At 35.7% G+C, this 22968-nt stretch overlaps 1 protein-coding gene across 2 annotated transcripts in view; it reads left to right on the top strand.

The window, feature by feature from the left end:
• The window catches only part of NOX4 (NADPH oxidase 4), a gene marked incomplete at both ends in the record, with an annotated part of 203829 nt that overhangs the window by 109417 nt on the left and 71444 nt on the right, over nt 1–22968 (top strand). For both annotated transcript variants that reach the window (XM_084230445.1, XM_084230444.1), the window contains one exon: nt 3854–3914. In XM_084230445.1, coding sequence (XP_084086571.1) covers nt 3854–3914 — 61 coding nt within the window. The remainder of the gene's footprint in view (nt 1–3853; nt 3915–22968) is intronic.

Here is a 22968-nt window from a genome sequence, read left to right as displayed (position 1 = left end):
GACAGGAGAGGTCTGCTGTGCCATATGGGTATCTCCCTGGCCGTCCGGGAATCAAAACTGTTTTGCAGAGGCTGCAGACAGCTTCACAACTCTGCACTTAACCCCCTGCACCACAAGGGAGGCCCTGCATTTTCTTTTTTGCAGAAATTTCTTTTTAGCTCTTCTGCCCATTTTTTAAATTTTTTTTAAGTTCTTTTGTTTTTTTTTAAGATTGATTTATTTATTTATACAAGCACTGGGTACAGTCAGAAGTGCGGGAGGGTGAGAGAATTCACCAGAGCCAGAGCGGGGAGCAGAACAGGCAGAAGACCAAAGTACACTGCTGAGGGGAGCAGCGGGCATGGCAGGAGAGGTCTGCATGCCACATGGGACGCTCGCCTGCAGCCGGGGATCAAACAGGCACTGCAGAGGCTGTGGGCAGCTTTGCAGCCCAGCACTCAACCGCTGCACCACAGGGGATGCCCTTCTGCCCATTTTTTGACTGAGCTATTTACTTTGTTTTTATTGAGTCTCATAAGCTCTTGTGGATTTTTTGTGATCAGTCCCTTATCATTAGTATTGTGTGCAAAAATGTTCTTTCAATCAGTGGGGTATCTCTTTGTTTTGGTTAATATCTCTTTCACTGTACAGAAGCTTTTTAATTTGATGTATTCCCAGCTGTGTATCCATTTCTTTACTATCTTTGCTTTGGGTGATGTGTCTTTAAAGATGTTACTGAGGTATATGTCATGTATTGTTAACCCTATATTTTCTCTGTATTTTATGGTTTCAGTTCTTATGTCTAGTTCTTTAATCCATTTTTTTTAAATATTTATTTATTTATTTATTTATTTATTTATTTATTTATTTATTTATTTATACAAGCACTGGGTACAGTCATACGCACAGGAGGGTGAGAGAATTCACCAGAGCCAGATCAGGGAACAGAACAGGCAGGCTGATGAAATGCACTGCTGAGCAGAGCAGCAGATGCAGCAGAAGAGGTCTGTCACACCATATGGGACCCTCGCCAGCGGCCAGGGATCAAACCGGCACTGCAGAGGCTGCGGGCATCTTTGTAGCCCTGAGCTCAACCACTGCACCCCAAGGAGAGACCCTCTTTAATCCATTTTGGGTAAATGTTTGTGGATGGTGTGAGGTATTCATTCAAAGTCTTTTGCATATAGCAGCCCATTTTTCACAGCACCATTTATTGAACAAACTTTCATTGCCCCATTACATATTCTTTGCTCCTTTGTCAAAGATTAGTTGACCATAAATCTGTGAGTTTATTTCTAGTTTTTCTATTTGGTTCCATTGGTCTGGGTGCCTGCTCTTGATCCAGTACCATGCAGTTTTGATTATTATGGCTTTATAGTATAGTTTGAAGTCTGGAAGTGTGATACCTCCAGTCCCCCCCCCTTTTTTTTTTCCAGGAGAGCTTTGTGGCTATTCGTGGTTTTTGCTAGCTCCATATGAATTCTGTCAGTAGTTGTTCTATTTCTTTGAAGAAAGCTATTGAAATTTTTTATTGGAATAGCATTGAATCTGTAAATTGCTTTTGGTAGGATGACCATTATAATAATGATAATTTTTCCAATCCATGAGCAGGGGGTGTCTTTCCATTTCTTTGTGTTCATTCCCAAGTACTTGATTTTTTTTTTTCAATTATATAAGGGATGGTCCACTTGATTTCTTCTTCTTCTTCAGCTGGGGTACAGGCCAGAGCTGCCAGGTGTGGGGCACTGTGAGAGGATTCAACAGAGGCAGAGTGGAGAACAGAATAGGTAGATTGACTGAAACACACTGCTGGGGGAGCAGTGGACGAAATGACAGCAGAAGTCTGCTGTGTCATGTGGGTCACCACCCTGGCCAGAGATCAAACTTGTGCTGCAGTGGCTGTGGATAGCATCATAGTGCTGATACTTAACCCCTTGTGCTCCCAGGAAGGCTCTTCATGTGATTTTTAGTTATTTTATAATTTGTCATGAACAAATGCTTACTGACTAATGCCTGCTTTTTATTTTGTGTTCTCATTAATTTCCAAGATAGCTTTCATTTTTGATGAATTGTTTTCATATCTCCATGGTTTCCTTATTTTCCTTTATCTCCCCTCTTTATAGCATTTTTTTTAAAGATTATTTATTTATTTATTTATTTATTTATTTATTTATTTATTTATACAAGCACTGGGTATAGTCAGAAGTGCGGGAGGGTGAGAGAATTCATCAGAGCCAGAGCAGAGAGTAGAACAGGCAGAGTGATGAAGTACACTGCTGAGGGGAGCAGCGGGCGGCAGGAGAGGTCTGTGTGCCATGTGGGACCCTCCTCTGGTGGCTGGGGAGTAGCGGGGGATCGAACTGGTGCTGCAGAGAGGCTGTGGGCAGCTTCGCAACCCAGCGCTCAACTGCTGCGCCACCGGGGAGACCCTTTATAGCATTCTTTTGTGACATCCATTAATTGGTCAATACAGTGAGCTTGAGAATCTTAGAGAGCTTTATATAACCCATTATCCATCACTGAACCTTCAAACCCATTGTCATATTCTTTCATCTGTATTTTAACTTTAGCCTTATTTCCCTTGAATTTATATTGTTGTGTGCTGATTCTACTAATCTTCAAAAATTAGTTTTCCTCCTACTTCATTTGATTTCTCCTGCAACCTTCACCCATTTTCTATAACTTTACCTTAGTGGAGATAGTGCTTTGCCATAAAATTAAGAACTATATAGTCAGTTGACCCTGGTTCTAATCTCTGTTTTGTCTTGTTACTAGTTGTATAATCTTGGAAAGTTAATATTTTTAAGTTTTAAGTACTCAGTTTCCTTAATTATAACAGACAACTCTCTGGGGTTGTTGTGAGATTTTGTGACGTGCATAGCACTGCCCTTGGCACAGAAGTCACACATAGATGACCCATTATCCATAACCCTTCAGTTAGATGCATTTTCACAATAGAGAATTTTGTGAATTTTAAAAGGTGTGCTTATTCTGTATGTTATATAAGATATCTGGCAGGCTATAACTCAACATTCCTAAACAAATTAGTATTTCTGCAGGAAAATTTTTCTTTATTATGTTTTATATGTAAATATTAACCTCTCATAATTACTCACCCGTCAATTAGTTGATGCCACCAAATGAGTTATGAAATAAACTCATTTTTTCAGAACTTTTGTGGATGGGGATTGATTGGGATTATGGAAAAATCTGCATTTTCCTATTGTGTACTAAAAATTATTCTCTTATTTTTCTGAGTGTTTTCAATATTTCCTAATTGTGAGGCCATAGATAATTTTTCATACCTCCAATACCACAAATTATTTCCTTCTTCAAGTACTCTTGCCAGTTCACTCAAATTTTCTTTCCAGGAATGAAGGAAGGAAATTAGCTAGAGCTCCTTTAGTAGAAGTCTTCTCATTGGATCTGGAAAAATCAGATAACATTGAGAATACTTTACCTTTTCTATTGAATTTGTTAAATGTGAAGTATATAATAAAAAGTAGAGTGAAAAAGACACTAAAATCATTAGTCTCCATTTCTTTCTTGGTAAAAAAAAACTGTGTCCTCCTATATATTTCAATTTAGTAGATACTTAAATAAGAATTGCATATAAATGAAATATACTAGCAATTTTAGACAGTATATTTTATTGTTTTATATAAATTATTATGTGTTTTTAGAGAAATGTATATTGACTGGCTGGCATTTAATTTTCCTTCAAATTAAGAGAACATCTAGACATTTCAAATCTGTTCATCTCTATTTTCTGTTGATTTTGGGATATTTGGCATGAGACTAAAATTTATAATTGAATCATAGTTTGGTAATTCAATTATTATTCAGAATTGATCCTAGTGTTTATTTATTTTAGTGTCCTACTGAAACCAAAGCAACATTTGGGGTCCATCTTAAAATAGTAGGAGACTGGACAGGTATGTATACCATATAGTTTTAAGATATATACTTTGAAAATAATTAGTGATAAAGTAATATAAATACTTGTAGTGGAATTACCACAATGCATGGATATGTACATATGTTCTCAAGGTGTTTTGTTCTCTTTCTTTGTACTCTTTAGGCATTCATGTTTTATTCTTTTGTGATATATTTTTGGAATTGGAATTCTTTGAATAATGGTAATTATTAATAATGTATTGTTCACCATGCTGACAAATCACAGGTTTCTGCCTACTTGTCAGATGAGAATGTTTTTTAGAATACATGATTTTAGAATTAATCATTGGTTTTATTCTTAAAATTGACTAATTGACACATAGTTATGAGATAACATAAATCATCCAGTTTGCATATTTCATTTCATGGCATTGTTTATATAAATAGCTTCCGCACAGCCTCTATTTAGAATAGTGGTCATTTTCATTATCAGAACTATTGGTGTCATTTTGTTAACTTACTCAATAAATACCTTTTTATTATCTGAGAGCTACATCATATTAATAGTTCTCAGTAAATAAACATTATCTATGTTATATCCCCAGTCCCAACAGGAAGAATGACAAATGAATGCTCAATAAGCGTCGGTTTGTTGACTGGTTGGTTAGGTTGGGTACTCAAAGGAAAAGGTGCATGTATAAACATGAATGTAATGATAAGTAATATATTTTTAACTGAATGATATACCAAGAATGGTTTGTGGAAACTACAGAGAGTCAGAAAAAGACAGATTAGAATTTATATTCTGCTCAAATTCTACATTAATTGAGTAAGAATTATAACAATATAGTAATCCCAATACAGTAAGAATTAACTTCAGTAATTAATGGTAATCGATAGAATTTTATATCTAAATGGAATTAGCCCCAGAAAGATGTAATTTTATTTATCAAGGTAGCAGAAACTTCATGATGGCATATTACTTGCTATTGTTCCTGGATTTCTTCACAGTTGTTTTCATTGTCTGTAGCTCATTAAAATAAATGATTGCACCATTGCTTATTTTAAACTTTATTGCACTTAAAACACTTAACTAGTTTTAGGACCTCCCTGGTGGCACAAGGGCTTAAGTCTCAGCACTATGAAGCTATCCACAGCCACTGCAGCAGGACTTAGGTCCCAGGCTGGGAAATTAAGCCACCTGGCACAGCAGACCTCTCCTGTCTTGTCTTGCCCACTGCTCCCCTCAGCAGTGTATTTCAGTCAGCCTGCATGTTCTGTTCCCCACTCTGTCTCTGATGGATCCTCTCACCCCTCACACCTCTGGTCTTTACCTCAGTTTTTGTGTGCATAAATAAATAAATCTTAAAAAAAAAAAAAACACTAGTTTTAATTTTACCCTCTTTTCTTTTGTACTATGCCTTGAAGGATAAATAAGATCATTCTGTTTAGTGAATTCAGTTCCATTCAGATGCTTTTCATTAATAGACCTTCTTGGTTGTTGACTTTAAATATTTTTGGAGTTGGAAATAAATGTTAAATTGTCATGCTATAAAAACCCAAAATAAGTCCATCCCTATTTGACACTATTATTTTTCTAAGTTTTAATTTTCTTAAACAAGGGAGTTACAATTATGGAAAGAAAAATGGATGCATTACTTCTAAAATAAAGGATCCTGGGTTTTATTCTTAAAGAGATAATTATAACTCAATATTAAGGGCCTCCCCGGTGGTGCAGGGGTTGAGCGCTGGGTTGCGAAGCTGCCCGCGGCCTCTGCGGCACCGGATCGATCCCTGGCTCCCACATGGTGTGCAGACCTCTCCTGCCGCCCGCTGCTCCCCTCAGCAGTGTACTTCGGTCCTTCTGCCTGCTCTGCTTCCTGCTCTGGCTCTGGTGAATCTCTTACCCTCCCGCGCTTCTGACTGTACCCAGTGCATGTATAAACAAAACAAACAAACAAATAAAATAAATAAATAAATAAATAAATAAATAAATAAAACATGCCTCTATAAAAAAAAAAAAACTATTAAAACTCAATATTAAGAGTTGTAGATAAAGGAAATGCCCAAGAGGTGTTTAACAAGTTGAATATCAGAAGTTTAATTTTCTAAACTAACATTTTATAGTGATTTTTCCTTCTCTGAAATATGTTCACCTGCACAGATATTGTTGTCTAACCTTTTAATTTACTGAGGCCTCTTTTTTTTGCATCTCCTAAGCATGTGAAAGACTCTTTAAGTTTAGAAAACTCTTAAAAGCTCTTAAACACAATTCATGTGTTGAAATGATGCTGGTACTGCAGGGTGTAAAAAATGAATTACCAAAGTAGATTCCCCTTTGAACTGAATTAATTTTATGCCACTTCTAGAATAAGTTATGCTTTCTAACTTCAAAAATTTGGTCACTGACTGCCTATTGGTTTGATTTTCATTCTGTCTGGAAATGTCTTATTAATTTATTCATAGATATCATTACTGTTGAATAATGTCTGATCATGTTACTCTGTTGGTCATTTTCTTGTTTTACATAGCAACTAGTTCCAGAGGTCCAATTTTTACTACAAAAGCATTATATACATAATGTATACAAGCAATTAATTTAAAAATTTGACATTTTTTCTTTTAATAATTAATGGATAATATGTCTTATACAACATCTTTTCCTTGAATCTTGGATGTTAATGTCCATGAGTTTTAATAATTTATTATAGTCATAACAAATGATTTCTTTTATCATTGAAAGCAAAATAGAGCCAATAGAATTGATTTGCCTTAATCAGTTAATAAACACTGTGAATACAATATAGGATATTACACTACAAGTGATCTTGGATAGAGCTTTAATTAAAGACTACACCAAAAATGAGGTGATAACTCTATTATTAATGTATTAGCTTCACATATCTCATACTTAATCTTGTAAAATGCACATGAAAAGATTAATATAAAATATGGGTAAGGTATTTAAAGTTTTTTTTGTTTGTTTTTGGGAAACAGTATATCAGAAAATGATCACACTCAATTATAACAATGTTATTCATTTATATGCAAAGAAGCTCAACAATATAAGTGAGATGGACAAATTCTTAGAACTATACAATCATCCAAAGCACAATAAAGAAGAAATAAAAAAAAAACTAAACAACCAATTGCAAGCAGCAGAGATGAAACAGTAATAAAAGCTCTCCCAAAAAACAAAAGCCCAGAACTACATGGTTTCACAAATGAGTTCTACTAAATATTCAGCGATGAAATGGTTCCTATCCTACAAAACTTTTTCAAAATATGAGAAAGAAGGAATACTGTTAAATACATTTTATGAACCCAACATTACACTAATACCAAAATAAAACAAAGAAAACTGCAGACCACACTCCCTAATGAACACACAAGCAAAAACTCTCAATAAAATCTTATCAATTCAACAATGCATCAAAGGACATCACAACCAAGTGGGATTTATTCCAGAGATCTAAAGATGATTTAACACCTGAAAATCAAGTAATATAATTCAACACATCCACAAAAAGAAAAATAAAAAGCATGATCATATCAATGGATATTGAGAAAATATCAGTATTTGATTATGATGAAGCCCCTTGAAAATTTTGGGGATAAAAGGGACATACCTTAACATAAAGTCATATATGACAAACCCAAGCTAACATCATTCTTAATGGTGAAAACTGAAAGCTTTCCCTGGAACAAGACAATGATGTCTGTTCTAAACACTGCTTTTTCAGTATAATACTGGAAGTCCTAGCTAGAGCAGTTAAGCAAGAGAGAGACATAAAATGAATCCAAATAAGGAAAGAAAAAGTAAAACTATTATTATTTGCATATGATATAATGATACATAGCAAAAACCCTAAAAAATCCAGAGAAAATAATTGTAACAATAAAATAGTTTAGTGAATTAGCAGCTTACAAAATCAATGCACAAAAATCAGTAGACTTCCTATATGCAAACAATTAGCTGAGCCAGGAAAACATTAAGAAAGCCTCCCATTAGAAGGGACTAGGATCAAAATAAGGGAGGTGGGAATTTTACAGGGACGATAACCAAGATGAAAATGCATACATTGTACAAAAATGAAAAATGATGTAAAAACTACATAAAATAAAAATGAAAAAAAGAAAGAGGAAAAAAAAAAGAAAGAAAAAAAAGCCTCCCATTTACAATTGTACCAAAAAATTAAGTACCGGGGGATAAACCTAACAAAGGAGGTGAACGACATATTGTCCCAAAACAGATGATTGAATCAAGAAGATGTGGTATATTTACACGTGGAATTTTATCAGTGATCAAAAAAGATAAATTTATACCATTTGCAGCAACATAGTTGAACCTGAAGGGATTATCTAAGTGAAATAAGTCAGAAGGAAAAAGAAAAATATAAGTGATTTTACTTATAGGTGGAATATAAGGAATATGAACAGAGAGTCAGGAAAGACAAAACTCACAGGCAAACCATGGATCTGAGGCATACATCAGAGAAGGAGGGAGGGAGTAGGATCAAAACTGGGGAAAGAAGAACACAAGGACTATGGTTATTGTTTATAGGAGCTGTGGTGATAAAAGAATTATGGGGAATATGCTTGAGGGGAGAAATCGATTATTGTACAGAAATGAACAATGATGTACTAAAATGAATAAATAAATAAAAAACGAATATTATTTTATAATAATTTTGGATTAATTATGGCACCAGCCTTCTAACCTGTGTGTGTGTGTGAGAGAGAGAGAGAGAGAGAGAGAGAGAGAGAGAGAAAGAGAGAGAGAGATCCAAAATAAACTTGAGTAGGCTGACATATTTGAATAGCACAAATCATAATTGGATGTATAAAATATCATAGGTTTTACATAGTTTATATTCACTCAGGGTATAATTATTCCCAACCCATAATAAAAGTGAAATATCAATAGCTGCATCTACAAAGCAGTGACTAGAAGTCTCTTTTTCTTGTTGTTGCTGAGATTCACAAATTACAATGTAAGTCATTTGTGGAAGATAACATTTACATTATTTATTATTCTATTTGTTATTCTAACTAATATTCAATTGCACTATGTGCCCAACACTGTACTAGACTCTGAAGATACAGTTTTGACCAAAACTGAAATCTCTGCTTTCATAGAGATTGTTTTTCTATTCAGTAGAAACCTCCAATAAACAACAAAGTAATTGATATAGGTGTTAGATAGTGATAAGTACTATGAAGAAAAATAAAGTATGGTAGGTAGTAAGAATATAATGCTACTTTAGATAGGGTATTTATATATAGACTATTTTTTTTAAGATTTTGTTTATTTATGCAAGAACCGGGGGTACAGGCCAGACGTGCAGGAGGTGAGAGGATTCACCAGACAGAGTGGGGAACAGAACAGGCAGACTGACTGAAATACACAGCTGAGGGGAGCAGCGGGTGAGACAGGAGAGGTCTGCCTCACCATGTGGATTGCTGCGTGTCTGGCGGGGATCGAACTGGCACTGCAGAGGCTGCAGACAGCTTCACAGCACGGCACTCAACCGCCTGTGCCACCTGTGCCACCAGGGAGGCCCATTACAGACTTTTTGAATAGACATGTATGTACATAAGTGAAGTGAGGGAGACTTCAGGAAGCATGTTGGTGCTATGGAAAGAGCAAGTGCAAAGTCCCTGAGGTTGGAAAACCTTTGGCTATTCAAAGTATAACAAGGATGCCAGTAGGGCTGGAAATAAACTGTTAAGTGGGAAAGTATGGGAAGTGAGATCAGAAAGGTTAGGTGGGGAATCATTGCAGGCTATTGGAGGACTTGAATTTTAATTTTAGACAAAGGGTATGGTTTTGAAATATGTATTTGAATGGTTATTTATTTTGTTCTAATGTGAACTACCTTGAGGTTGACAGATTGAGATCTTTTTTGAAGAGACTGACTTTGGAGAGGAGGAAAAGTTAAGAATTGTGAGCATCGTAGATAACAAGTCAAATATTTTAGAAGTGGTCAGGGTAAGATGTATCATAATTTTATCCTAATTTTGGAGACACTCTTCTGTGATTCTGTTTCCTTCCATATGGCCTTGTTTTATGGGATCTGATAAGCTTACATGACTCATAGCCTCCATGGATGGTAGTAGCTTCCTGCTACTTTCTGTATTTATTCACTTTCTTCAGTTTGACTTCTCAGGTCATCCCTCACCTCAGTCAGTAGTTCCCTGTATTAAACTCGTAGATAATTTAAATTCTAGTCATTCCAGGTTTGGGCTTGTCTTAGGTGAAAGATCAGCAAAAGCTCTCTGGACAGAGTATTGAATCTGGAGTAGTAATAAATGGGGAATAGCATTTCAGACAGACAAGAGGAATTCTAAAAACCTCAAAGCTGTTAGATGTTTGTGTTCCAAGATCCAACAATATGTACAGTGTTGCTCAGGCTGAGTAAGTGGAATGTGAGAAATAAAGTGTATACCCCTAGGCTGGATAAGGTAGATATGCACAAACTTTACTATAAAGTCTGTAAATATAAGTTATATGTAACGCTAGTGTGCAGTTTTATTAAAAGTACGTTACAGGAAACCATTTTAGGATTTTGTTTAGGGTATGATTAAACAAAATTTATTAAAATATTAAAATGGTGACTTAGGCTTCTATGTAGAATATTATGAGGGTCGACAAGAAGTGGAATTGTGATATGAATTCACATAGAAACTTGCTGATGTCCAGACAAGAGAATTAGGTGACAGTCATGAGAAGCAGATACATTTTAAAGGCATCCCCAACAGGTTTAGTTGCTACATTGTAACTGGGGTGTAAGAAAAATTAGGAATCAAGGATAGCACCAAGGTTTTTAGCTTAAATATGTAAGTGGACAGTATTGCCACTTACTATGATGAAGAATATTCACTGTGGCATATCGGGAGTGGGGGACATTAATGAATATTAAAAATATAGTTTAGAGGCCTCCCTGGTGGCACATGTGGTAGTCTCAGTGTTATCAAGCTATTACGAACCACTGTGAATTTAGTTCTGTCCCCATCCAGGGAGCTAACCTACATGGGGCTCAGCAGACCTCTTCTTTCTCAACTGTTGCACCCCTCCGCAATGTATTGCAGTAGATCTGCCTGTTCTACTCCCCACTGTGTTTTGTGAATTCCCCCCTGCACATCCCCCCCACCTGCAAATCTGACCTACATCCCAATTCTTGTATGTATAAATAAAATAAAAAAAATAAAATCTTTAAAAAAATTTAGTTTAGTATATTTTTAATTTCATATGCCTTGTAGTTCCTGAATGTGTCCAAGCTAGAGATCTAAACTGATTAATCCTTAGTATATTAGTGGATTTAAATCATTGAAGTTAGATGGAAACACCTAGACTGTAATGATCAACCCTCTAATATCCAACACCTTGTTTTTAATTTTTCCAGTGTATTTTTTAAGCAATATTTGCTTCCTCCCACCCCTTCTTTGCTTTTATTTTATTTTTTTTTGAAGATTTGGGGTCTCCCTGGTGGCACAGAGGGTTGAGTGCAGCGCTGTGAAGCTGTCCTTAGCCTTCGAAGCACCTGTTTGATTCCCAGCTGACCAGAGATTCCCACATGGCGCCGCAGACCTTTTCTGTCTTGCCCTCTGCTCCCCTCAACAGTGTATTTCTGTCCTTCTGCCTGTTCTGCTCCCTGTTCTGTCTATGGTAGATTCTCTCACCCTCCTGCCTCTGGCCTGTACCCCAGTGCTTGTAAAAATAAAAATAAATAAAACAAAACAAAATAAAATAAAATTTATTTTTACACAGAAAAGCACTGAGGTACAGGCCGGAGGCGTGGGGGGTGAGAAGATTCACCAGAGACAGAGTGGGGAACAGAATGGGCGGATTGACTGAAACACACTGCTGAGGGGAGCAGCCGGTAAGACAAGAGAGGTCTGCTGCACCATGTGGGTAGCTCCCTGGCCTGCCAGGATCAAACTCGTGCCATGCTGTGGTTGCTACGGATAGAGTCATAGTGCTGTGATTTAATCCCGTGTGCCACCAGGGAGGCCCCCTATTAAATATTTAAATATTTCAAACGTGGAAGAGTTGACTTGTGCCCACATGCAGAATGACCACGAATAAGAAAATTCTACGTACAGGCTCCCAATACAACTGAAATACTATGAGTTCTGTTTTTTTTTTTTTTTGTTTTTTTTTTCCCAGAATAATGAACCTCTGGGTTAAGTTCTAGACACAATAGAGGACAATATTCTTAGAGTTTATAGGTTGCAATCCTGGACATTTCAGTGCACACTGAAATCATGTAAAAACTTTGCATTTTTATAATTACAAATGGGTTTTTCATTTACATGAATATTCAGAAACTCATTTGCAAGACAGTCATGACGTGAGACAATTCCTTATTGCATAGCATTCTCTACAACATTGCAGTATCTCTGATCTTTCACTCTAAACTTCAGTAACTTCTGATCATCACTGTGATAACAAAATTGCATCCAAGAGTTCTCAAAACTACCTTCTAGAGGTGGTGCTATCCCATCGTGAGTAACAGATTTAAGAAATGTATATAGATAGAGAAGAAATATAACAGAAGACTGAACTCTGAGACATGTCAACAGGTGGAGTCTAATGAAAGTGACTAGTAAAGAGAGACTAGTGAAGTAAGAGTCTGACCAGGAGTGCTGGAGCCCTGGACACCATAGGACAGTGTTTTTCAAAATGAGGAATTGATCAATTGGATCAAATGAAATAAATGCGACTGAGAAGTAGAGTAAATGAGGGCTGAATTAACGACCTTGGGAGTTGTGTTTTTACTGGGATATTGAGAACAAAATCCTGACTGAAGTATATTGGAGTGATAATAAAGAGATGATTAGTGGGCCTGACTGGTGGTGCCAGGAGTTAAAGACAGTGCTATCAAGCTATCGCCAGTGATTACAGCACAAGTTCAATCCTGGCAGGCTGGGGAGCAACCCACATGGTGCAGCAGACCTCTCCTGTCTCACCCTCGTCTCCGCTTATTTCAGTAGATCTGCCTGTTCTGCTTGCCGATCTCTCTAGTGAATCCTCTCACACCCGCACTTCTGACATACACCCCAGTTCTTGTATGCAAAAATAAATAAATATTTCAAAAAAGAGATGATTAGTATAGGTAAATTTAGCAGTCTACTGAGGCCAGCTTCTATGGGCTCATTGCATTATTGGGTAATCCTCTTCCAACTCTACTTTCAATGAAGTAAGATTTGCTAACTTTAAATCATCCACAGTGTATTTATTCCACATAAATAGACAAATACCAAAAAATAGGAAATAATAAAAAGACAACAACAGATATAAATATTTACCAAAAAAAGGGAAACAACAATGGACAAATTCTAGAGTTTAATGTAAAATGAAAGAAAGAAATAGGACAGTAACCAAAGTGGGAAGGCTATAGAATATAGGTATTAGATAAGGCAAATGTAAGTTAAAATTACATACACACACACTTACACACACACACATGCATGTGTGTACACACAAGCGTTGGTGTCCTGAAGCCCAAATACAATGGAATGTTGGTGAGAGGAAGACTACCTTCCTTTCACCAACAAATAGATCTTAGACAACAGCAGAGTGCTCACCAGCAGAGTTTTGAAGAATTCAACTCAATTCTTTTTTTAAAATATTTTATTTTATATAATTCTTATATTATTTTTCATTTTTGCACAATGTATGCATTTTCATTTTGGTTATATTCCCCATACAATTGCACCCCCCTTATTTTGATCCTAGTCCTTCCTCCCCCTGTCCTCTCCCCCAGTAGTGTATCTCTCCCCCAGTAGTGTATCTCTGGTTGCTTGTTGATTTTGATTTTTACTTTCTATTGACTAGTCTTTTTCCTGGTCCCTTACTTAGGTTTTCTAAATTCCTGCTATGAGTGAGACCATCCGGTATTTTTCTTTTTATTTCTGGCTTATTTCGCTAAGCATGATCCCTTCCAGCTCCATCCATGTTGCTGCAAACTGCATGTGTTTATCTTTTTTGATTGCTGAGTAATATTCCGTTGTGTATATGTACCACATCTCCTTGATCCAGTCATCTATTTTTGGTCATTTGGGTTGTTTCCAAAGCTTAGTATTGTAAATAGTGTTGCTATAAATATAGGGATGCAGGTGCCCTTTAGAATTAATGTTTCTGTATCATTTGGGTAAAAACCTAGGAGTGGAATTGCTGGATCATATGGAAGATTTATCTTTAGTAGGTTGAGAAATCTCCACACAGCTCTCCATAGTGGTTGGACCAGTTTGCACTCCCACCAACAGTGCAGGAGAGTTCCTTTTTCTCCACAACCTCACCAACATTTGTTGTTGCTAGGTTTTTTTTTTTTTTTTAATATGTGCCATTCTCACTGGTGTGAGATGGTATCTCAGTGTAGTTGTGATTTGCATTTCCCTAATTACAAGTGATATTGAACATTCTTTCATATGCCTGTTGGCCATTTGCATTTCCTCTTTGGAGAAGTTTCTTTTTTAGCTCTTCTGCCCATTTTTTGACTGGATTATTTTCTTTGTTTTTGTTGCATCTCATCAGTTCTTTGTAGATTTTTGTGATCAGTCCTTTATCATCAGTGTTGTGTGCAAAAATGTTCTTCCAGTAGGTGGTGTTTCTCTTTGTTTTGGTTATTGTGTGTGTTGCTGTGCAGAAGCTCTTTAATTTGATGTAGTCCCAGCTGTTTATCTTTGCCTTCACTATCACTGCTCTGGGTGATGTGTCTGTAAAAGTCTTTGAGGTGCATGTCATGTAGTGTTTCACCTATATTTCCTTCTATATATTTTACGGTTTCAGGTCTTATGTCCAGTTCTTTAATCCATTTTGAGTTTGTTTTTGTGCATGGTGTGAGGTAGTAGTCAAGCTTCATTCTTTTGCATGTAGCAACCACCCAGTTTTCCCAGCACCATTTACTGAACAAACTTTCTTTGCTCCAGTGCATATGCTCAACTCAATTCTTATACTGTCTACCCAGAGATAGGATTAAATTTCACAGGTTAAAATTTCAGTCTCCCAAGACAGCTCTCCTCTTCAGATGCCAGCCTCAGGCAACAGGCAAGCCACAGCCAGTTACCTGTACTTCTGACTAATCAGCAACAGTTTAGAAGTTCCAAAGCTTCCTACTCAGGCTTCAGGTGCCTGTTGCAAGCCAAAGTTATTATCTCTGCTTCTGACTGACTGCCTGTAAATCAGAAGTTTTCAGAACAACTCACATTTGATTGATTTCAACCCCTCCTTCTGGATCTTTATGAAATTCATTGATTCATGAAATTTTATTTTAGTCCAATTATTTTATAACCCCAAAGTGTGAAAATGCACAATTTTTGTTTATTATCAATAAAAACATTATATTTCAGTCTTGAAATTATACAATTTCTGGACATGGAAGTAACATTATTATAACAAGGTGTTTTTTTTTTAAATTTATTTATTCATGCATACAAGAACTGGGGTACAGGCCAGAGGTGTGGGGGGGTGAGAGGATTCACCCGAGACAGAGCAGGGAGCAGAACAGGCAGCTCTACTGAAATACACTGCCGAGGGGAGCTGCTGGCGAGTCAGGAGTGGTGTGCTGTGTCATGAGGGTAGTTCCCTGGCCAGGGATCAGACTCATGCTGCAGTGGCTGAGGATTGCTTCATATGTTGTGTCTTAACCCCTTGTGCCACCAGGGAGGCCCTGCTTGACTTTTTCTTATGATTTTTTTCTGTTCCTAAGAGAAATTTAGATTCCCTGTCATCTCCTGTTTTCTGCTTGATTTTATCATATTTTGTGAAGTTTTAAAAACAAGAATAATGAATTTTCTTATTAATATAATTTTTAATGGTGTCAAAATTGCAATAGCAAAAGACTGGATGACCAAAATGCTGTCACTTTACACAGTTAGTTGATGATTTATGGTGTGAATAATTTAAGTGAAAACCAAAAAGAAAAAGGATTTTGTGCTGTTTTCCTTGTCGTGAGGAACATTCTAAATGCTCACTTTTGATTCAATTGCTAAGCACTTTAGAAATGAATCTCAGTGATTATGGTTCATATTCTCTAAAAGAATTGTAATTTTTAAAACAAAATTGTACTTCATGAATTATGCTGATTAGATGGGGTTCTTTAAATCACCCAAATGAACACTTCTAAAATATTATGTTATTATCATAGGAAAGTTCTATCTTTAGTGGATTCAAAGGCGAGTGAGTAAGGGAACTTAAGAAAAAGTGTCCACTGAAAATACTACTACTCCCAGGGTTTTTAAACTTTAACACAGGAGGAAGGTGGGATTTCATAAAGGGATATAAATAAATAGACCTAACTTTTCCATAAAGTGAAAATTTTTTCATTGTAAAAGAGTCATTTATTGAGCATATATTACGTGCTTTATACTGTTCTGCTCAAAAGACCATTTATGAATGAGAATACTGAAACTCAAATAAATAGCACAATAATAAATAAATGACACAATAAATGGAGAGACTAGGATTCCTAAATTGCCTAATTGTCACCAAATTACTGCTTACATACCATATATGACACTATGGGTAAAGAGAGTCACCGCCAACTATATTTTCTTGGGGGTGGAGCATTAAGTGGGCAGATGGGACTGCTTCAAAGAGAAAGTGAGGACTCCTTGTTATTGGAGGGGAAATAGGAGCTCCCCTGACAGCTAAAGAGTGTAGAGGCAATACAGAACAAGGAATGGAGTGTGTAATCTCTTTTGATTTGTTGTAAATTATCAATTTATCAATTAAAATTTCAAAATTGAAATATATTCTTGTCACTAAGGATTGTAAGTAACAACTTTAGTTAATATTCAATTCAGAAATTTGCTTACATGATCTCAACATGATTGGGCCTGTTTTTAAAAATGCCACTCATTAATTTAACTAAAGAGGGAAAAAAATCACCCATAAGTCCACCATCCTAACAAGACTTTTTTAGTTGATGAATATTTCCTCCCAATTTATTATTATTATTTTAATTTTATTGAGGTAACAGTTTATAACTTTATCTTGTGATTTTAATGTATAGGATCCCACCCTTCACCCCTGCCCCCACTTCCAGATGTTGTTACCAACCCATACCTACCACTAAAACACTTCACTTCTCCAACATAGTCTATTGTGTTCCCTTCCCACCTTGTTCTTTCTCCTTCCTGCTCCAGTAGCCTCAATTCTACAAGTCAGATTTCTAGGGGTCGTCATTGGTTTAACTTTATTTGAACCTTTGTTTTGTTTCTCCTTCCTGCTCCAGTAGCCTCAATTCTACAAGTCAGATTTCTAGGGGTCGTCATTGGTTTAACTTTATTTGAACCTTTGTTTTGTTTATCAATATTCCACATATAAGTAACACCATCCAGTATTTGTCTATTTTCCTGACTTATTTCACTCAGCACGATCCCTTCCAGTACCATACGTATTATCCCAAATTGGAAGAGTTTTTCTTTTTTTTTGATGACTGAATAGTACTCCATATTTTCCTGATCCACTCAGTTGTTTTGGGGCATTTAAGTTGTTTCCATAGTGTGTCTGTTGTAAATAAGGGTACATGTTAATATAGAGGTACCTCTATTCCATAGAATTAGTGCTTTTGTGTTCTTTGGGTAGATACCTAAGAGTGGAGTTGCTGGGTCATATGGTAGACCTAGAACCATGTTTAGTCTTTTGCAGAATGTCCATACTGTTTTCCATAGGTACTGAACCAGTGTCTTCATTTCCACCAATAGTGTAGGGGGGTTCAGTTTTCTCCACATTTTTCCAACACTTCTTGTTACTTTTGATATAGCCTGTTTTTACAGGTGTGCGGTGGTATTGGGATTTTGATTTACAATTTGCTTTAATGAAATTTTGGAAAAGATTGAAGGTGGTAATTAAATTTGGTGCTTGTCATTTTTTCATATTAAAAAGATGTCATAGAGAAAAAGGTGAATATAACTTTAATGAGAATTGAGATTGACCTATATGTAGAAAAGGAAAAGTATTTAAAGAAATAGAATAGTTTTAGGGGCCTCCCGGGTGGCGCAGCGGTTGAGCACTGGGTTGCGAAGCTGCCCGCAGTCTCTGCAGTGCCAGTTCTATCCCCGGCTGGGTGAGGGTCCCACATGGCATGCAGACTTCTGCCGCCCACTGCTCCCTTCAGTAGTGTACTTCATCACTCTGCCTGTTCTGCTCTCTGCTGTGGCTCTGATGAATTCTCTCACCCTCTCGTGCTTCTGACTGTACCCAGTGCTTGTATAAATAAATAATAAATAAATATTAAAAAAAAAGAAATAGAATCGTTTTGAGGTCCAGGACCTGCTATGTTTCTAAATAAAAGCTGAATATTATAAAACTGTTCATTCTTCCTAAAATAAATGATAGTTTGAATATAATTTCAAGCAAAATCAAAACTGAAAATAAAAATAATATCTGTGCATTAAAAAAAAAAACAATAATACAGAAGAGGGGCTTCCTTGGTGGCACAAGGATTAAAGCTAAGCTATATCTAACCACTGGGACCTGAGTTTGATCTCAATACAGGGAGCTGACCCACATGGCACAGGAGACCTCTTCTGACTCACCCACTGCTCCCCTCAGGAGTGTATTTCAGTAGATCTGCCTGTTCTGTTTCCCATTCTGTCTCTGGTGAATCATCCCACCCTGCCTTGCAACTCTGGCCCACATCCCAGCTTTTGTATGCATAAATAAATAAAAATAAATCTTTGAAAATTAAAGGAAAAAAGAAAGAAAGAAAGAAAGAAAGAAAGAAAGAAAGAAAGAAAGAAAGAAAGAAAGAAAGAAAGAAAGAAAGAAAGAAAGAAAGAAAGAAAGAAAGAAAGAAGAAATAATTGAAAGTTGAGTAGGAGAACTGACCCTATGAAAACATGCTATAAATTGAAAAAAGAATTTGTAAGACTCAATAATGTTTCTAGCAATAAGAAGCTACTAAGACTGTAAGTTGGTTGAACTCAGATTTAATTTATGTTAAATTGTGTACTAATTAACTAAATGACTACCTATTAAGTTCATATGAGTAAACACTGTGGCACTAGAACAAATTAGATAATCTAGACACAGATGCTTTAATTCATAAAATACACATGATATGATAAAGGGATCTCCATAAATCAATATGAAGTATTAACTTGCAAATAGCAGTTAACTATTTAAAATAAATTTATCTTTACTTTAGATGATCAAAATTGGGCCTCCTGGGGTTGGGACACAACCTGTGAGGCTATTTGCAGCCACTGCAGCACGATTTCAATCCCTGGCCAGGGAGCTACCCACATGGTACAGCAGACGTCTCCTGACTCCTCTGCTGCTCCCCTCAGCAGTGTGTTTCAGTGGATCTGCCTATTCTGTTCCCCACTCTGTCTCTGGTGAATCCTCTCACCCCCCATACCTCTGGCCTACACCCCAGCTATTGTATGCATAAATAAATCTTTAAAAAAAAAAAGATGATCAAAATTTGCTCCCAAAAAAGCTTAAATATTTTTAGATAAAATATTAATCATAAAAGGGCCATAAGAGGGGCCCTCCCCGGTGGCGCAGTGGTTGAGCTCTGGGTTGCGAAGCTGCCCACAGCCTCTGCAGCGCCGGTTCGATCCCCGGCTGCTCCCGGCCACCAGAGGAGGGTCCCACATGGTGTGCAGACCTCTCCTGCCACCTGCTGCTCCCCTCAGCAGTGTACTTTGGTCATTCTGCCTGCTGTGCTCCCCGCTCTGGCCCTGGTGAATTTTCGCACCCTCCCGCGATTCTGACTGTACCCAGTGCCAGTGTTTGTATAAATAAATCTTAAAATAAAAAGTGGGGGGCCACAAGAAAATAGAAGTTGATTGTCACCAGTGTCTGGTTGTGGAAGGCTATTCTAATTTGGAAGAATTCACAGAGGAAACTAAGTTGATTTCATAAAAACTATGACAAAAATTGAAGTAATTTTAAGAGAAATACTTTACGAGCAATTACTCACTGATGTCTTTAATCTAGAAAATGCTTTTTTCAATTCAGTGAAAAACAAGCTTAAAATCTATCAACTATGTGAACAGAGTAAATCATAATAATACATAAATGTTAATTAGAATAATGATAATATATTTCACCTGTCAGTTATCAAGGGTTTTCTTTATTGATAAACACATTACTGGTGAAGATGCTTCATAGTAACCTTTTATTCTCTAGGATATATGATTAGTGTTCTTTAAGATATTGCAGCTTCGTATGTCATAAACTATCATAACATTCCTGTAGGTGTATTAAAGTGCTTTTGAGCTGAAACATAGAAATATGAGCTTTGAAATATGAGCTTTCTAGGCAAAAAATAATAAGGCATTGTAGGCAGAAAGAACATCAATTGCAATAAAAGGCATGATATGAGGACATAATACAATGTTAATGCAACTGTGTTGAGAGATTATAGTGAGAAGTATTAAGAGATGACTATGTACATATATGTATATATTCTGTTTTTTTAAAGCATGCTGAATACTAAGCCAAATAAATTGGACTTTATTCTACAGAACATTAAGGATATATTCCAGTACCTAAATTTATTATGCTGAAAATAAAAACACAGCAAACGTTATTGGTAGTCACAGTCTGTGAAGAGCATTTCAAGGAATGGGAATATGAGCTGGCCTTTAAATCTTGGAAAAGGATTTGTTTACAGGAAAGACAAACAGTTTTTGTACTTAGAATCTGTATGTGAAAGAAAATCAGAGGTTCAGGGAAAACCAAATTTGTCTAACAAACAAACTAACAAAGGAAGTAAATTAATAAGTTTGTTGCTGATCTTCCCTGATTCATATTTCATAAGTTTAGTCTTTAACCAGGAGGGCCTTTCAGCAACAGGGAAGACTCACTGGTTGTTTTTTATAGATTTCAAAGGATCATATACTGTGTGCCATTTATTCTGTTTGCCCAGGGTTTTGGGTTACAACTTTTTAAAATCATAAAAGAAAACATCCAGTTTCTTTGGATCTTGGGTAAAATTGTCTGTTCCTTCTTGACTAGGCTCCTGGGGGAATTCAAAGTTTGTTCTGAAAGCAGGAAATAAATTAGTATCTTACTGTGCCTTGATCACTTTGAGTGATTTCTTTTGTTGAATACCAGCATTGTTAAAAAAAGCATTTGCTGTGACAGATGAAAATATAGCATTTTTCTTAAAAGGCAGATTGTGGAAAGTTTATAGCTATAATGTGTTTATCCAAAAATGCCTCTATTATGTGCTTTCAGTTTCCTTGAATCTATGCTCTTTTTTTTTTTGTCAATTTTTGTTGTAGTTTAGCTTTAGTGGCAAATGAAAAGAATTCAAATTTTATAAGAAAGTCAGTTATAAACATTGATTCATTGAAGTATTTAAAGATCAAAAACTCTTTTTGCAGGACTTTTAAGTGGTGCTTTTCATTTTCTTAAATAGCAAGAAGGGACCAGAATAATGAGTATTAAGAAGAACAGACTTTTATCATTATGCTTCCTCTGAAAATGAAAAGATCTATTAAATAATTTCCTTTGTATAATATTGCCTGGTCTAACTTCAGACCTTAAATATTAAAGTTCCAGAAATTAAGACACACAGATTATATATGACCCTGCTGTTTTCTTTTCCTTATTATGTAACCCTTAGGCAAGAAGAAAGTGAGGGAGGGAGTAGAAGAGAACAGGGAGTACAATATTTTCTCTCCAGAGAATGAGGCAGTGTGATGCAATGGAAAGAACCCTGGACTGTGAGTTTTTGAGGGGTTGTTTTTGTTTTTTAAATATTTTTGCATTTCCTAATCCATGTGATTTTGGACTAGTCTGCCAGTCTGTCTGGGTTTATTTCCTCACATACAACATATTTATTGAGGAAATTGTTTCCTTATTTCATTATTGATGTAGAACTGTATAATTCTTTTCAGATAAATTCTAGAATATGGATAATTTAATTCCACAAAAAATGGAAGTGATACAAGGTTACTTTTGGTGTAGTTGAAGAAATCTCAGGGCATATGATATCAGCTATAGGGCAAGTAGAAGACTTTTATTTATTTATTTATTCATTCATTCATTCATTCATTCATTCATTCATTCATTCATTCTATCTCCTGTTAGGATTTATTCATGTTACTAGTCCTGATTGTAACTTGTCCTCTATGTTTTCATCTTCTGAAAAGCAAGTGAGGGGATGTTTTATGTTTCTTGTATAAAACAATTATGAAAATATTCTGTTTTTTATATTTATTTTTGACATTGACCTTTATTTTTCTTATTTAGGGTGTTATATAACTAGATCTTGCATACAGGTTTTTCTTCTAGAATTGCAGTTCACTTCCTTTTGTGTTATATCAGTGGAAATTTTTTCATATCTTTAATGTAAAAATATTCTTGGTCTGTGACTAAATTTTCTCATTTACCTAAATGGTATTGATTTGAATATTTTCTATTATGCTTTGAAAGTTGTATTTTCAATAGCAGCTATTATTACTCAGTGTTGAGTTACTACAGTAATAACTTTTAAATTTGATGTAAAGTTTTCAGGAAAGGAAAATTTATATGTGTGTCTTTCTAATTGATTTTGATACTTAAAGTTTGTTCTTTATTTCTCACTTTTCAACTAATTTGTCTTTCTAAGATTAGTGTATATATCAAACTTGACCAATTATTATTTTTTTTAATTCCAAGGGGGGCAACTCTTTCCCTTTCAAGTAATTTTTAATTACATTTAAAATTATTTTTCAGCTAACTGTAATGGCATTGCAGTACTATTGCTGTCTTGATATTTCCTTGCTATAAAAAGGACCTCCTTGAGAATTAAAATTTGTTTCAATCATTGTGTCTGACAAGTTATAGGTACTTGATATAACTGTGTTGATTGAGTAAACTATAATGCAATCCATAAATGTTCTTCTCAATCTTCCTCTCAATTTAAAATGCCCTTTTCTATGAGATTATTGATATATTTAAGATAACACAAATATTAGAAAAATTATTCACTTTATTTAGCAGAATGGATCAGAAGGGCCTCTTTTTTTTTCCATTTTTTTAATCTTGTTTGCCTTTTTTTTTTTTTTTTTATGAAGTCTTCCTGCTTCATCTGATTTTTATCACTAATTGATTCAGGCTCCAGGCAAAGTTGTTTGTTCTGT

Source organism: Talpa europaea (genome assembly GCF_964194135.1).
Source record: "Talpa europaea genome assembly, chromosome: 1".
Classification (NCBI taxonomy): Eukaryota; Metazoa; Chordata; class Mammalia; order Eulipotyphla; family Talpidae; genus Talpa; species Talpa europaea.
Note: the sequence above shows the minus strand (reverse complement) of the source record. Positions and strands in the feature narration are given on the sequence as shown.